This window comes from Ursus maritimus, unplaced genomic scaffold, assembly GCF_017311325.1.
Source record: "Ursus maritimus isolate PB19 unplaced genomic scaffold, ASM1731132v1 scaffold_32, whole genome shotgun sequence".
NCBI classification, from domain to species: domain Eukaryota; kingdom Metazoa; phylum Chordata; class Mammalia; order Carnivora; family Ursidae; genus Ursus; species Ursus maritimus.
The window spans coordinates 13,789,508-13,804,710 of NW_024425786.1; the positions used below are offsets into that span (position 1 = coordinate 13,789,508).

The 15,203-nt window shown below is 50.6% G+C and overlaps 1 protein-coding gene across 1 annotated transcript in view; it reads right to left on the reverse strand.

Moving 5' to 3' along the window:
- EMC1 (ER membrane protein complex subunit 1) overlaps window positions 1-15,129 on the reverse strand; it is a 24,465-nt gene extending 9,336 nt beyond the window's left edge. The window contains exons 1-17 of the mRNA XM_040645862.1: window positions 14,991-15,129; window positions 11,844-11,968; window positions 11,097-11,162; window positions 10,756-10,849; window positions 9,771-9,899; window positions 8,390-8,516; window positions 7,678-7,827; window positions 7,202-7,369; window positions 6,640-6,711; window positions 6,012-6,074; window positions 5,282-5,404; window positions 4,422-4,518; window positions 3,962-4,081; window positions 2,159-2,358; window positions 1,847-1,996; window positions 743-904; window positions 281-400 (exon numbers count right to left, since the gene is read on the reverse strand). Coding sequence (XP_040501796.1) covers window positions 281-400; window positions 743-904; window positions 1,847-1,996; window positions 2,159-2,358; window positions 3,962-4,081; window positions 4,422-4,518; window positions 5,282-5,404; window positions 6,012-6,074; window positions 6,640-6,711; window positions 7,202-7,369; window positions 7,678-7,827; window positions 8,390-8,516; window positions 9,771-9,899; window positions 10,756-10,849; window positions 11,097-11,162; window positions 11,844-11,968; window positions 14,991-15,088 — 2,064 coding nt within the window. The 5' untranslated portion in view covers window positions 15,089-15,129. The remainder of the gene's footprint in view (window positions 1-280; window positions 401-742; window positions 905-1,846; window positions 1,997-2,158; window positions 2,359-3,961; window positions 4,082-4,421; window positions 4,519-5,281; window positions 5,405-6,011; window positions 6,075-6,639; window positions 6,712-7,201; window positions 7,370-7,677; window positions 7,828-8,389; window positions 8,517-9,770; window positions 9,900-10,755; window positions 10,850-11,096; window positions 11,163-11,843; window positions 11,969-14,990) is intronic.
- Between the last annotated feature and the right edge of the window lie 74 nt (window positions 15,130-15,203).

Consider the following 15,203-nt stretch of genomic DNA (forward strand, 5'->3'; position numbering starts at 1 on the left):
TCTCAGAAATAAAAAAAAAAAAAAAAAAAAAAAAAAAAAAAAAAAACCTCCTTGGGGGCCGAAACTTCATCTATTGGGCACTGCTCTTTTCATAGCACCTAGCACCTTGCCTGCCACGTAGTAGCTGCTCAATATGAAAAGGACTATGAATCAGACATTAGGACTAACGCTGATCCACGTTTACAACAGAATGAATAGTATAATCCACTTCTTAGCCAAACAGCCAAGCAACACGTATACCCCTCCCATGGAAGGTCCTGCCAGGAGGGGCCTTCCCTACCTTTCGAAGTCGATATCCACATAGCCGTCCCTGTTCTGCATCCACCAAATAGAAGAAGATGGAAGGGGCGAGCTCATGTAGCTGTCGCAAGACATTCCGAGTGGCTGGGAACGCCGTGACCTTGAAAACCCCAGGGAGCCCGAGGAAAGAGTTAAAGGAAAAGGATGCTCTGTGCACAGTTTCTCAAGATTTATTACTGTTCGCCATCAAAACGCCTTAAGGATAAAAGTCAATCTTAAAAGAATTAAAGTCCACTGAACCCAAATGGCCTTAAATCTACTTTTGCTAAGAGCCTCAGTTTCCGCAGGCGCAGCAAGAGCCATCGGGTGCTCAGAGATGCCCTCCAAGCCCACACACGTGCTGACTGCACAGAGCTCCAGCTCTGGCCGCAAGCTGCCGTGGGACCACCATCCCCGCACCCGACCCCCCCAGGTGCTCTCCAGCCACTCTCAAGTCTCGTACCTTATACTCATCATCGATCAACAGCAGCACCTTGGCATAGTCTTGATCCATGATGGGGAGAAGCAAAGACTGCAAGATGGGGCGCTTCAGCACTGGGGGAGCCACCTGACTCCACTTCCCGAAGATGGGATTGAAGACATACAGAGAACTCATTCCCGTCTCCTGAGAGGGACAAGCAAACTGTCAGACTCCAGCAGCAGGAAAAGGACGCAAGTGCTAAGGGTCAATCTGGAAGCTGGGACTTCAGCTCAACTCGGACACATTCCCTGGACCCCTCTGTGCCGATTCCCTATTTGTGCACAAAGTTTTGCCTGAAGGTGAACCGAGGCTAACGTGTCAGAAGGGAAACAGCTGAACTGCCCCTGTGGCTCCAAAGCTACCCGAGTACTGGACACGCTGAGGAACAAACAAAACGGTCACGTACCGACTCAGTAACCCCGGGCAGCAATTCCAGCAGTGCCTACCAAGCCCAGAAAGTACCCTTTCTCTTGTTTAAAGATTTTATTTTTATTATTTATTTAATAGAGAGAGAAAGAGAGAAAACATGAGCAGGGGGGGAGGGGTAGAGGGAGAAGCAGACTCTCCACTGACCAGAGAGCCTGATGTGGGGCTTGATCCCAGGCGCTCCCCACCCTTTTTTTTTATTAAAGATTTTATTTTTATTATTTGAGAGTGAGCAAGTAAGAGAGCACAAGCAGAGGGAGGGGCAAAGGGAGAGGGAGAGAAAGTGCCCCTTTCTAATAACACTAGAGTGAATCCACAAAAATCCAGCTAATTCTGGGAGGCAGAAATAAATAGCTTTGTGCCCTGCTCTCCCTTGCCTAAAGAGAAAGCAGCCGCTCAGCTGCTAAGAGCAGCCTGTGTTTGGAAGGAGGAGGGCTGTCTCATTCCAGGTCTGGTGACATCACACCCCCTCCAGAGACAACCCCCAGCGGTCCCAGATGCTTCCTCCACTCAGACAAACAGCTGGAACAAACAGAGCTCTAACCCCTGAACACCTGTCCCTAGCTCTCCCAGAATTCCAAAGGCCCAGGAGAAATTCAACTGACAAAATACTGAAAAGCCACACCCACTCTGGCTCAAATCCGAGGAGGACAGCCTCACCTTGTCCTTTACCAGGAGGGTGCACTGTGGGGGGTGGGGGAAATGTGCAGTCGTCCTCTGGACCATCAGTTTGAAGGAGGAGTCTGGCTTGACATTGGGGAGATACTGTTTCCACAGGATGGTGCCAGAGCTGCTCTCAATGCCAAAAAGCTGCAAGATAAACAAATAACTGACTCATTACTAGAAAGACAAACCGAAGAACTGATTCTGTCCTTGGAAATTAGAACCAGCGCTATCCCCTACCAAAGGCTTTTTGCTTCCCACTCACGGAACCTCCGAAGGTTCAGTACCCGGGGCTTAAAACCCTCTCACCTTGCCCGAGGCTGTCACCATCACCATCATCTTCTGGAGGTTAAATTCATCTCTGGCTAGGGTGTCAATGTTGATCTCATTCTTAATCTGACTTCGGGGCTTCCGAGCGTCATAAAACATCTTCCAGAGGTGGGAAGTCCACGCCTGCAGCAGGATGAGCTGGGACGAGAGGCGCTTCAGGAACATCCCCAGCAAGCCATCTGGTGTCAAGGAGAAGGTAACACCACTGAGGCTCACCCCTCATCAGACTAGGTGTTTCCAGCAAGGGGCTTTTCTAATGAGGGGTCTTTCCCCCTCCTGTGGAGCACTCAAGCCATCCACACGCCAGGCTGCAAGCCCAAAGGGCAGCCCTTTATCTGAAGCTACCACTCTCACACTCGGGTATAGCCATGCAGGAACTTCCAAAACCTATTTTCCTGCCTCACAGGACTCCCATTTGCTGGCATCTTGGAAGAGGAGACCAGGTCAGGGATCAGCTATGCAGGACGCGGCCATGCTGAGCATGTCTCCACCACAGCCCACATCCAGAATGGCCAGAGGAAGGTTTCCGGGTGCCACGACAAAACCAGAAGAGGGGAGAGTGTGGGGGTGAAGGATGCAGAGCTAAGTGTGCCATGGACAGGCATTTCCCTTACTGACTGCTCTCCTCCCACGCTGTCTGCTATTAAACCTACACCCGACAGACTTACTTGCCACCAACCCCCATGGCTATCGTTCACCCTTGACCCTGTCAATGAGGACACCACCCTCCAGTCTCCCCCACAGGGTCAACGTGGCCACCAGAGAAGGGCGGCATGAGTAAAGAGCATGGTGTCTGCAGTCCGATACTAGCTGGGTGACCCAGAAATGTACATAACCTCTGGCCTCTGGTTCCTCATGTGTAAAGTCGCATATAGTCTGAAGACCACGTGACCGACACACAGGACCTCACACCACACGGGGTCCATGGTGAGTGCTCACTAAAAAGTCGTGCCTTTGCGTATCCTACTTCCCAGCAACGTCAGCTCAAGGAAGAGAAGTGAGGGGCAAACAGGCCAGGTCACAGGCACAGCGGTCCATGCACACATGGTATGTACCGCATTGATGCAGCGCAGGAAAAACAAAGAGTTAACCCAAAGCTAGCCACGTGGGCAGGCAACAAGCAACAAGGCAGCAGGAAGCAGATTTTACCTTGAATTGCTGGATCCGGGCAGCAGAAATAAACGGTAAAGTCAAATTAATCCTCGGCTCAAGAAAACCTGCAATGCCTTACCAGGGTGCCTGGCCCAGAGGAGGCCCTCAGCAAATATGGCTGCAGAGCGAGGTGAAGGGATGGGAGGAAGAGGCGGGAGGCAGGACTGACCAGCGTGGAGGGAACCGAGTCCATCCTGGGGCCTGGGACTGGCAAGCGCCAGAGGGCACCGCCGGTTACCACAACAACCCCGTCAACCCAGTCACAGCTCTCCACAAAGACACGGCTGGTGCCTGGGGGACAAGGTGTGACACGGTGCCTGGCAGATCCGAGGAACTGAGGCAATGGTAGCTATGACTCTACTAAGTTAAGACTCTTTTTCCTCAGGATCTTTCCACAGAGGGGTTCCCAAGTGGCTCCTTTCAGAGAAAAGAATGGTTACCTAAACCACATGGCCACGAAGGCACTGGAAACTGGCCGCAGAGCGAGCTGCACACGCACAGGCAAAATGACTGCGCCCAGGAAGCCGGGGCAATTCCGTGAGCCAGCACCTCTTGCAGTCTAAGTACCAGACCCATTCCCAGAGCAGCACCCCCTAGCCGCGGCGCCATCCCAGCGTCCTCCGCGCATACCTGCCTTCTTGCCGAATTCTCCTTCCAGCTCGGCCTGCGCGCCTGTCAGGGGCAGATCCACCATCTCCAGGCACACCACCTCCGCCAGCGACTCCTCCCGGCCCCACAGCACCACCTTCCCTGCTACAGAAACCCTGGTTACGAAAGCCACGCCTGCCTCCCCCAGCGCCTAAAGGCTCTTCTCCATGGCTCAGGGATTCCAGACGCTCTCATGTCAGGCAGAGAAGCAGCAGAGCAGGGGGCGGCACTTAACACGTCAAGTAAGAGAAGTTCCAGATCCCACCCTAGAACGCTAAGGCATTATTCAAAAGTACATGACATACGGCCCTAAAAAACATTCAGGCTACACTCCACTGGGCTCTTTCCCAAAAGCCAATCCACGGCCCCCAAAATATAGTCTGATGAGAAATCTGGGCCGGCTTTTAAAAAAAACACAACGGGCTGAATGAGATCTGCTCACCCAGCTGCTGCAGGAAAAGTAGCAGGTGATCCTCCGTCTGTACCAAGGCCCGGTAGCCCACCGAGTCGTCCTTCTTCAAGAACACCTGGATGTAGAGCTGTAAGCAGAGCCCGAACCAGTGCAGTCAGCCAGAATCCAAAGGCCTCTGAGCACCGGACCCCCAGATTCAAGGCATCAGGAGTTGTTAAAGGCCCAGGACATGGGGTGTTCGCTAAGCAACACAGCTTCCTACCTAGACCCTGAGAAGGTAATGTGAATGCGTGAGAGCCAGCTCAGTGGCTCGAGGCTGCAGCTCAGACCCCTCCAAGGGGGAACCTGAGTGCTTCCTGGGCACCGCGTCATTCCTCATGCTCCAGTCACTCCCCCCAGAGAGAGAAGAACGCCAAGGTGAGAGCTTCCACCTTGGAGATGAAGAAGCCACAGCCCAGAGAGGCCGAAGAATGCCCTAAACGTGCATAGTGGCCAAACAGGCGATGACCGGAAGTGCAGGCTGGGGCAAAGGTGACGTCTTAGGGGCTCTGTGACTCTGGACAGGGTCCTGGATCTCACAAGGCCCAGGAGATTTGTAGAACGAGGGCAGTAATAAGCACTTCACAAGGCTGGTGAGAGAGCTAAATCGATTAGGGCGTAAAGAAAAGCCTCAGCACAGTGCCCAGCAGGCTCCCCACTCAGCATAAAGAATACCTGCTTCGACTGCTATTCACAGGGACTGAGAACACGTCAGCTACTCAGGAAGACCTAGATCCCATGTCCGGAGAGCCCTAACCCAGGACCCAAGGCTCTGACCTGGCCCGGAGGAAAGGGAGGCCTGTGCTGAGAAGCCCCCGGGACGGAGCCTGAAGACAAAGGCTCTGACTCACCCGCTCTGGCTGAGTGCCATTCTGTTCCAGACTGAAGGTGATGGTGGTGTCAAGCAGCCGCCGACCAGTCTCCACTAAGTACAGATTAATGGTGTAGGTCTGGTTGAAGCAAGTCAGTGAGTCCTACGGGTATGGACGGCAGGGGTCAATAGAGAGATCCCCCAAAGCCAAGCCCCCCCAGAGGAAATCCAACAATTGGGGTTAACTACCCTAGACAAGAACGAGGCCAAGAGAGGAAATGTACACAAAGGAAAATAAAAGAAAAAAAGAAAGCTAAATCCCAAGGCAGACACGATGTATCTGAGTAAGTAACCAGGATAAGAGCCACGATAGTTGTTTCAGAAGGAAGTCGATTCGGTGCAGCAGACTGCCCCAAGAGAGGGAAGACCCCACAAGGAAATCACGAAGCTCTTCAGAGAGCTCAGGAGATGGAAGACACGGCAGAAGCACGCCACCCCGGGGCCACGCTCTGCTCCAGCGCCACCACACAGGTCACCACTCGGCAATACCAGCCAGGGGCCCGGAAGACACAGGCAAACAGAGCCAGAGGAAAACGTGGTTAAGAACAGATTGTAGGGATTCTACTTCAAGTTTCCCAACTACAAGGGATCCAGACGAGCATGATTTACAGAACGCAGCAAACCCCGTGTGAGGCGGAGGGCCCCGGGAGACGCACTCCCAGCCTCCCTGGAGGCCTAGGTCTGGCACACTGCCCAATGCCACACCGCACCTGAGCACTGGGCTTCTCTGGAAAGCTTCCTAGTGACCCGTCTTCAGAGCTGCTAGGTTTCTGCTAGAGAAAAGAGAAGGACAGAAGAGAACATTGAACCCACAGGGTCACTCCTCAGTCACCGAAACGAAGCTCTGTGTCATCTTAGCACCTGGGAGAAGACAAACGTCACTGCTCAATCCTGCTCACAGAGCCTGTGTAGCTCTTAACAGCCGCAGGTGTAAGTGGGGTTGTGCTATTAGGGTTCCACTCACGGGGACAAGGGGGGTGCTGAAAGTTCTATAGAACAAGGGAGAACTTGGGGTGCCTGGGTGGCTCAGTCGTTAAGCGTCTGCCTTCGGCTCAGGGCGTGACCCCGGAGTCCTGGGATCGAGCCCCACATCAGGCTCCTCCGCTGGGAGCCTGCTTCTTCCTCTCCCACTCCCCCTGCCTGTGTTCCCTCTCTCGCTAGCTGTCAAATAAATAAATAAAATCTTTACAAAAAAAAAAAAAAAAAAGAACAAAGGAGAACTTACTTCTCAATAGCTTCCTGCCCCCTGGGTTCAAACTGCCCCGACTTTTGGTTCTCAGGGCTCCTGGGAGACATAAGTAAGGAGAACCCCCAAGTGCTGGTACTCTCGATACTCACCATTTCACTGCGACAGGTCACGACTGCAGCCACCGTCTTCTCCCCAGTGGTGGCAAAGCTCACTAGGGCAGCCTGGGAATAAAGCAAAGTGTCAGTCCCTAAATGGGGGCTATACCACCCAGCGGCCTTACAGAGGAGCATCTCTACAGGGAGGTCCCTGGCCTTGGAGCTGAAAGTGCTCCTGACTTTAAAGCACTGCAGCCAGGGCACCCGAGAACAGAGGGAGGCCCCAGCTGCATCTACAGCTGAAAACAGGCCTTTCCCCTACCTCCAACACAGACCCATGCCAGCCCTAGATCTCACACTGTTCGTAGTATCTACAGGGAAGCTCGAATTAACATTCCCCACTCTCCGGACTCAGAAGGCGGTGCCAGTTTTACTCTAAAGATCCTCTGTAACTCTCAGAAGAAAAAGTATTCCGTTTCTGCTCTAAAGCGAACCCATCTCAAACCACACTCTGCCCGGATCCGGAGCAAACATCTACAGATCAGAGGCAGGGCTTTCTAGTAGCACGTCCCGACTAGATCCTCCCGAAGCCTAGCACCACGCTGCCCGCGGCTACCTGCGGGAAGTTTTTGAGGAGACTCAGGACTCCGTGATGGTAGTGTAGCAGAGCATAGTGGCTTGGGGACAGCTGCAGGAAGAACTGGGCCCGAGAAGGATCCACTGGGTTGGGCTGCGTGGGCAGGACCCGGGGCTGGAAACCACTTGCAAATTCTAAATCAAGCGACTGAAGAGTAAGAAGAAAGAGGATTAGGGCTACAAGCAGGCAAGTCACTGATTCCCTGATCCATCCCAGGCCTCCTCCCTCGGTCCCACTTTGCCAATGAAAGTAACTAGGCCACGGCATGTGGCTCCAGAAGCTCGCACTCAGGCTCCCTAAAGAGGGGACCACTTCCCCTTACACCAGTTCAGCCAGAAGCCTAACCTTCTCCCATCAACTGCCAAGGCTCAGGCAGGAAGCAGTGTCACTGGGAGAAAGACATTAAGCAGCAAAGGCAAAGCCTCGGGCCAGGGAGCAGCAGCACTACCTCTCACCTGCAGTGGGATCTGTCTCAACTCCCACTCTGTCTCCAGGGCCAACGTCTGGAGGGACCGTGAGCTCGGGTCAGGGCACACCAGGACGGCCTCATCCACCACACCACAGGCTCCGGTGAGGCTCTGAAGCCAGGGGGTTGACACCCTGACCTACAGGAAAGACATCATAGCAGGAAGTTTGTGAGAATTTTTACGTTTTCCTCTCTGTTCATCAGCAAGGTCACCACCAATCTCACAGGGGCTAAGCTCAAAAGTTCTTCATGGCTGATTCCAAAGGACTTCTTCCCATCCCTCCCAACTTCTCGAGAGCTCCAAAACTGGAGAAAATCAGGATTTTCTTTCTGGTCACTGGAAAAATATACCAGGTCATCTTTAAGACCTGATATTTCAGATAAGCATTTCTCTACCTTATTTGTCGTCCGTGGTTTCCTACCACTATTTTACAGTATTACCTCCTAAGAAATTCATAGGCAATGAAAAAAATCTACATAATGTCCTAGCCAATTCAGGAGAGCACCGTGAGGGAATGTGAGGACTTTAAACAAACGCTCGATGAGGAGAAAGCAGCTCCAAGTGACCAGAATCAGGGACCATGAATGGCTTTTGCATCTGCCCAGCCATGTTCCCTGGTCCCTGATGCAAAGAAGGGCTCCATCTATCTCCCTCCACAATCCGCAAGGTTCCGCAAGCCAGGCACCTGGCCATACCNNNNCTGCTGAACAATCTCTCCGTCTTCCACGTTAAACCTGACGATATTCACGTGGCTGAAGGGAACAACTCCAAGGGCCCACACCACCCCAGACCCGTAGGAGTACATCATCTGGTAATGGATGCTGTCACTAAGAGAGAAGAAAAATCAAGGAGCAACAGCTTCAGCCGCAGGACAGGCCCACCCTCAGGGGTCCTCTACCATCAGCCAGGTCCTTGGCCAGAGGTCACAACCTAGCAGTCCCCAAGTAGGATTTGTTTGACTCCCAGTTTTGTTTTGTTTTTTTAAATAGTCATCAACATTTTTTTTTAAAGATTTTATTTATTTATTCGACAGAGATAGAGACAGCAAGCGAGAGAGGGAACACAAGCAGGGAGAGTGGGAGAGGAAGAAGCAGACTCATAGTGGAGGAGCCTGATGTGGGGCTCGATCCCAGATCGCTGGGATCATGCCCTGAGCTGAAGGCAGGCGCCCAACCGCTGTGCCACCCAGGCACCCCTAGTCATCAACATTTAAAACTGAGACTTCAACATGTACAAATCGATTTCTTGGGGCACCTGGGTAGCTCAGTGGTTAAGTGTCTTTGGCTCAGGTCATGATCCGAGGGTCCTGGGAGGAAACCCTGCATCGGACTCCCTCTCAGTGCAGTCTGCTTCTCCCTCTCTCCCTGCTCATGCTCTCTCTCACTTGCTCACTCTCTCTGTCTCAAATAAATAAATAAAAATCTTTAAAAATCAGATTTCTAACTTTTCTTTAAAAGTAGGAGTGGCACCGCTAGGCACACCTACAGGGCGCCAATAGGCTAAGTAAGGCTGCCCCCTGGAGGTAAGCCAGGTACACTGCAGCTGCCAGCAATCCCCACTGGGCCTGCTTCGCTCTATGCCACGCACTTGGCCACATTCAAATTTGAGTTTTACACCCTGAAAATGGTCACAGGTCTGAGCAAATCTTTTCCTTTCCTCCCTCCCTCCTGATCCTTCCCAGCTTCAATGCTTTCCATGACTAGGACCTCTGGAAACCATCTCAAACCTCACTCAGTCCCTACCCTTGGCTCTTGAGTTCTTCTGATTCATAACATGAACGAAAGGCTCAGTCTGACTTGAATGAGAAGTCAAAAAGCCCAGAGTGCTAGGACTGTGAGCAAGGAGCCTCTCCCCCTGCTGGACTGTCTCTAGTGCCCAGTTTGAGAATTTTCTCCTCACTACAAAGGAAATGCTGGAAGAAGCACCGCCTTTGAGTGCAAGCCTACATCTAGGGAGCCCAACACACGATGCCAACATAAGTGCAGCCTGAGTCAGAACGAACACTTCAACCCTCAGCGAGAAACAGGAGCTTGCGGAGAGCAGGACGAGGCAGCCATCACCCAGTGGGAAGGTGGCCTTACCTTTCGGGGAGATGTTCCACCCACTTCAGGTGCCCACTGGAGAGATGATGCAGGGCAAGAGTGGTCTTCTTCAGGACCGCGATGTACCTCACTGACCCCTGCAGGCCTACCAGCCCAAGTGCCTGGAAACTGAGCACAGGTACACGGGTGAGCGCTGCCCAGCGCCTCCAGGGTCTCAGACTAGAGCAGACAATCTGGAACACCACCACTGTAGCTTGCTAGGTAAGAAAATAGGCCTTGGGGTCAAACACATCAGGATCCTAATACCGGCTCTGCTTCTGGTGAGCTGACTTGGAGGCTGTGCTTTCAACCGCTCGGCTCTACTGCCTCCCTAAAGCCCCATGAACCTCCTCAGGGTTGTTCCCTCCTTCCCCGAGGATTTCCAAGCAAGCCGGCCATCCCTCTACCATGGCATCCTCCACCCCGTACTGTCATTACAGGCTACGTGCCTGCCTCACCCAGCTGACCGTGTGTTTCTTGACAATAGGAACCTTCTCACAGTCGCACAGGCGTTCCCACTGCCTGGGGGCACACCAAGTGTTAACCATGCAGATTACTATCAGAAGAGATGTACGCCACTGCAAACGACCCCGTCATTGAAACCCCACCAAAGATGTAGCAGCAACCCGGGCTGTTCTCTCAACATAAAATTAAAACACTGAAAGGTTTACATTACAATTCCTATAGCTAGGACATTACAGAGTTCTCACGTCACGGTAAGACTAGCAGCAGCATTCAAGTGCAAGGATAAATGCTGCACCTAGCAGAGCTCTGCTCCTAACAGGTGCTCAATAAACACTGGCAGAGTAACCATGTGTTCTGTGACCTCAACTCATCAAAACGCAGGATGTTTGATGTTCTTTGGCTCTTCAGTGGCCCGTGAGGAAAAATGTCGAAAGACCCTGAATTGCTGTCCATGCAGACCTGTGTTCCAGCAAAGCCTCGAGCCAAAAGCCTAGAAGAAATACAGCTTCTTGCCCTCTACCTGCCACTGTCCAAGGTAATCTCCCAGTTCAGGCCCCCGATGTTAGTCTCCCAGGAACGCATGATCCGGCCTCCATTGGACACAGTGATTGCATCTGGAAAAGAAAAGACCGTGGTGAAGTCATCTCCCCAGCTGGGGCTCTGTGGCCTCCTCTGATGGTCTGGGAGCAACGGCTGCACTTCTGAGGTATGGGTACAAATAGAAGTGAATTGGGATACCTGGTCTTTCCTTTTGGGAACACCCCTTCTCCTTTTCCTAACAGACCCCGTACGGAGGAAGGAACAGAGGAATGGGGAGATGGAGCCAACACCACGATAGAGACCAAGCAGGACTCTGCTTACCCTGTCCGTAGAGCAGCATGGCATCCACAGCCCCTTCTGCCGTGCCCTTGTCAACATGGCGCCACACTGAAAGGAGAGTCAGACGCTACTATAAACTGGAGAGAGGCATCCAAGAAGACAGATAGGAGAGAATGGAAGAGGTCTTTGTTTGCACAGTTGTATCTAATTTTATTTCAAGGGAGAGAAGGATTATAGCTAACTGGCAATGATCCCCTCACACTCACTGGGTAATGAGGGGAGGAAGGTTTGAGAGGAGCCTCTCCTGTCCCAATCTGAAGTCTCACTTCCCATACCCTCTACCGCCCTAAACATATAAATGAATGACAAAACTAACTGAATCTCTACGATTCACAAGAAAAATCATGATCGTAAATTATATTTCCATAATGTTAGTGCCTAAAAACATCCATAAAAGCAGCATAAGTAATTTAAGGGGGGCATCCAAACCTTTACTGCAGAGGAGAAATAGAAATAGAAAAATATTTTGAAATAACATCTTAACCTAAGAACTCTCAGGACTCAGGCTGACGGGATAAACTAAAAAGGCCAGTTATAGGAAAACAGTTAATATTCAAAGACAACACAACCGAAAAACAAGAATCAGAATCCAGTAAGAGGTGCATCTTTCGGCCAACCTGTCCCTAACATGGCAAGCAGCCAGAAAGACTACACAAGCCACAGGCCATTCTGGATTCACTATGGTCAGCCATTCCATCCCAAGCTAACTGGCCTACATAGGTCACTCACAGATCTCCCCGGTCCGAGAATTTAATGCTGCAATCACATTCTTCTCAGTGGCCACAACCAACTTCTTGGATCCAGGGGAAAATTCCAAGGAAGCAAACTTGAGCTTCCCAACATACTGCTGTCTCCTGAGGAAGAGAGGACAGGGAAATGTGAGGGGTGAAAACCATCACTGCACAAAATGTTGTGGGAAAAGACCATTGCGCCAACACGTAAGGTTGTCACCATCACACCTATCTTAGGACATGTGAGGAATGGCTGTTAATAAGGAGATCTGACCAAAAGCAAGATTTCTATGCAAAGTCATCAGAAGCCAAGGGAACAAGAAGAGAGAATACACTCTAAGAGATAAGCAGCACAAGTCTTACTTCTTTTTTTTAAGATTTTATTATTTATTATTAAGAGAGAGAGAGAGAGAGCTAGTAGGGGAGGGGGAGAGGGACAAGCGGACTCCACGCTGAGCAGGGAGCACGTCACAGGGCTCGATCCCAGGACCCGGAGATCATGACCTGAGCCAAAGGCAGACGCTTAACCGACTGAGCCACCCAGGTGCCCCCCATAAGTCTTACTTCTAAATGCAAGCACATACTATCTCAAGTGCCACCCATGAACACCTGGACTAAATCTGGAACAAACATTAGTCCTCTCTGTATTCATTAATAACGGGACTAGATACTCCTATTACACGAGGGATGAGACACAAAGCCTGTTGTCCACAAGCATCCACTTCGACTTGCCCTTCGATTTTCACTGACCCCTGGAGAAAAAAATCATGTAAACTTTCCAACAAAACTGGGTTGGGGGACGCCTGGGTGGCGCAGTCGTTGGGCGTCTGCCTTCGGCTCAGGGCATGATCCTGGCGTTCCGGGATCGAGTCCCACATCGGGCTCCTCCGCTGGGAGCCTGCTTCTTCCTCTCCCACTCCCCCTGCTTGTGTTCCCTCTCTCGCTGGCTGTCTCTCTGTCACATAAATAAATAAAATCTTTAAAAAAAAAAAAAAAACTGGGTTGGGCTTCTGTTTCTACAGAAACAGACTGGATCAGGCTTCTGTTTTTTACAGCCTTTTCGAGCCCACTCCCATGTTCAGGATCCATTTGACTCATTACTCATACTTTCCTTGGAATGTATCCCATCACTTTCAACACCTTTCTCTAAGCATAAAGGGAATATAACTAGCTTTGCATGGCACACTACCAAGTACACAGGAGGTATCTGCACACTGCTATTAAGGAAAAAGTATGCGCATCTCTGGCACACTGAACACACGTGGTATTTACACGAAATTTCTCTTGCGATGTTGTCTGGTCTGTTTAAAAAAAAAAAGGAAAGAAACTAAGCAGAGAGTAGAAAGACAGGCTTATATGACATTTGACAGTTTCTATCTGTATTTTCACATACTTAATTCTCACTATATCCATTTAACATTCTGTGAGCCGCACAGAACAAACATTACTACTTTATTTTATAAGTAAAAGTTATTACTCTCATTTTACAGATAAGTAAACTAAGGTCTGTTGGGGTCAAGTAATTATGGTCAGAAATAAAACACAAGACTGAGACCCTCTCATTCTAATTCCCATGCTCCCTTTTCAAATATCATTATCTTTTATCTGGACTGTAAAAGTAATGCCTGCTCAGGGCGCTTAGGTGGCTCAGTCAATTAAGCGCCCAACTCTTGATTTTGGCTCAGGTCATGACCCCAGGGTCGTGAGATCAAGCCCCGTGTCATTGAGCATGGAGCCTGCTTAGGATTCTTTCTCTCTCTCCATCTCCCTTTGCCCCTTCCCCACTCGTGCTCTTTCTCTCAAAAAAAAAAAAAAAAGAGGAAGAATTAAAGTAACGCCTGCTCCTTGTAGAAAATGAAATATGAAAAATACATAAAGGTATTTTTTAAAATTTAAAATGCCTAAATACCACCACCATAAACTTTTTAATGTTTCAAGATACTTCCTTCTGTTTACTTTTCTATTTGTAAATTATATATGCCCAGTATCTGCTAAGTTGGAATCATACCACATATGCATATAGGCTGTATGTGTATAATATACACCTGACATTGTGAGCATTTGCCCACATCACTGAAAAGGACTTATGTTGCATTTACCACACTGTCTTATATTGCAGACATAGACATCTGCCCCACTAGACTGAGCTCCTTCTTATCTATCCATAGCACCTAGAACAATTGTTGGCCTATTACAGGCAAGCCACAAATACATGAATCAATGTATCTGATACAGAAAAGACTTCACAGAGGAGGAGGTAGCTGAGCTAGGCTCTGAACGATAAACTATTCCCTGCAGAGTAATAACAATGGGTAACACTTACTAATTGCACTCAATGAGCCAGGCATTGTGCTAACTTAAAAGAACGATCTCATTCATCCTTACCACTATTGCAGGTAATAATGAACTATTAATAAACCCATTTTACAGATTAAAAAAAAAAAACCTTGGCTCGGAGCAGTTAAGTCACTTTCCCAAGTCACACATCCCTTAAGTGCTAAAATTTACTCTCTAACAAAAGTACACCTTAATTGCAGGGCCTTAAGGGGAGGGGAGGGAGAGAAGACTGAGTGAGTGAATGATTAAATGGCATCTCTATGAATGGCACCTCCAGCTGATGTGAGACTTGCTGGCCGTGTTCTGAGCCCAGGGCCCAGTTGGGCTGAAAGGAGAAAGGGCACTCAGTTTAGGACTCGGAGGCAGACCCAAGCCCCTGTACACATACCCAAGAGATGCCAATTCGAGGAAGAATGAGAGTTCACCAAGGGGCTGTTGACCCCCGACACCCAGTCGATCAGAAACCTGACAGTCACAGAAACAGGGCCTGACGGGGAGGAAGGAAAAGTGACCTCTGACCAGAACCCCAAAGCATGCTGGAATGTCAGGGCCCGCTGCACGAACCTGCAACCTGTCACACAGAGACTGGCTTGGAAGCGCCCCTGACGCTCCGTTTAATGCTCTCTTGTGGCCATCTCAAAACTCTTTAACTTTTGAACGCGGGGTCCCACATTTTCATTTTGCACTGGGCCCCACAAGTTCTGCAGCCAGTCCTGCTGCCTCTAACCCCGTCCTCCCTTTAGCAGACACAAGGCTGGTGCTGACAAAATAGCCATACGTTTCCCGAACAGGACCCACACGTACGCACCAATCAAACTTGCCCACTTGGTCTTCGTAGACTGCGGCCACAAGGACAAGCAGGGCAGCCCGGAGCCAGAAGCAGAGAGCCGCCTCCGCCGTCGCCATGATGGGAGCCTGGGACAGCCCGCCGCCGGCCCGTCATGCATCCGGCCGCAGGCTCCGCCTCCGCAGACCATAGAGTTGGGCCCTCACGCGAAGTCCTCGCCCGGGCCCTCGGGGT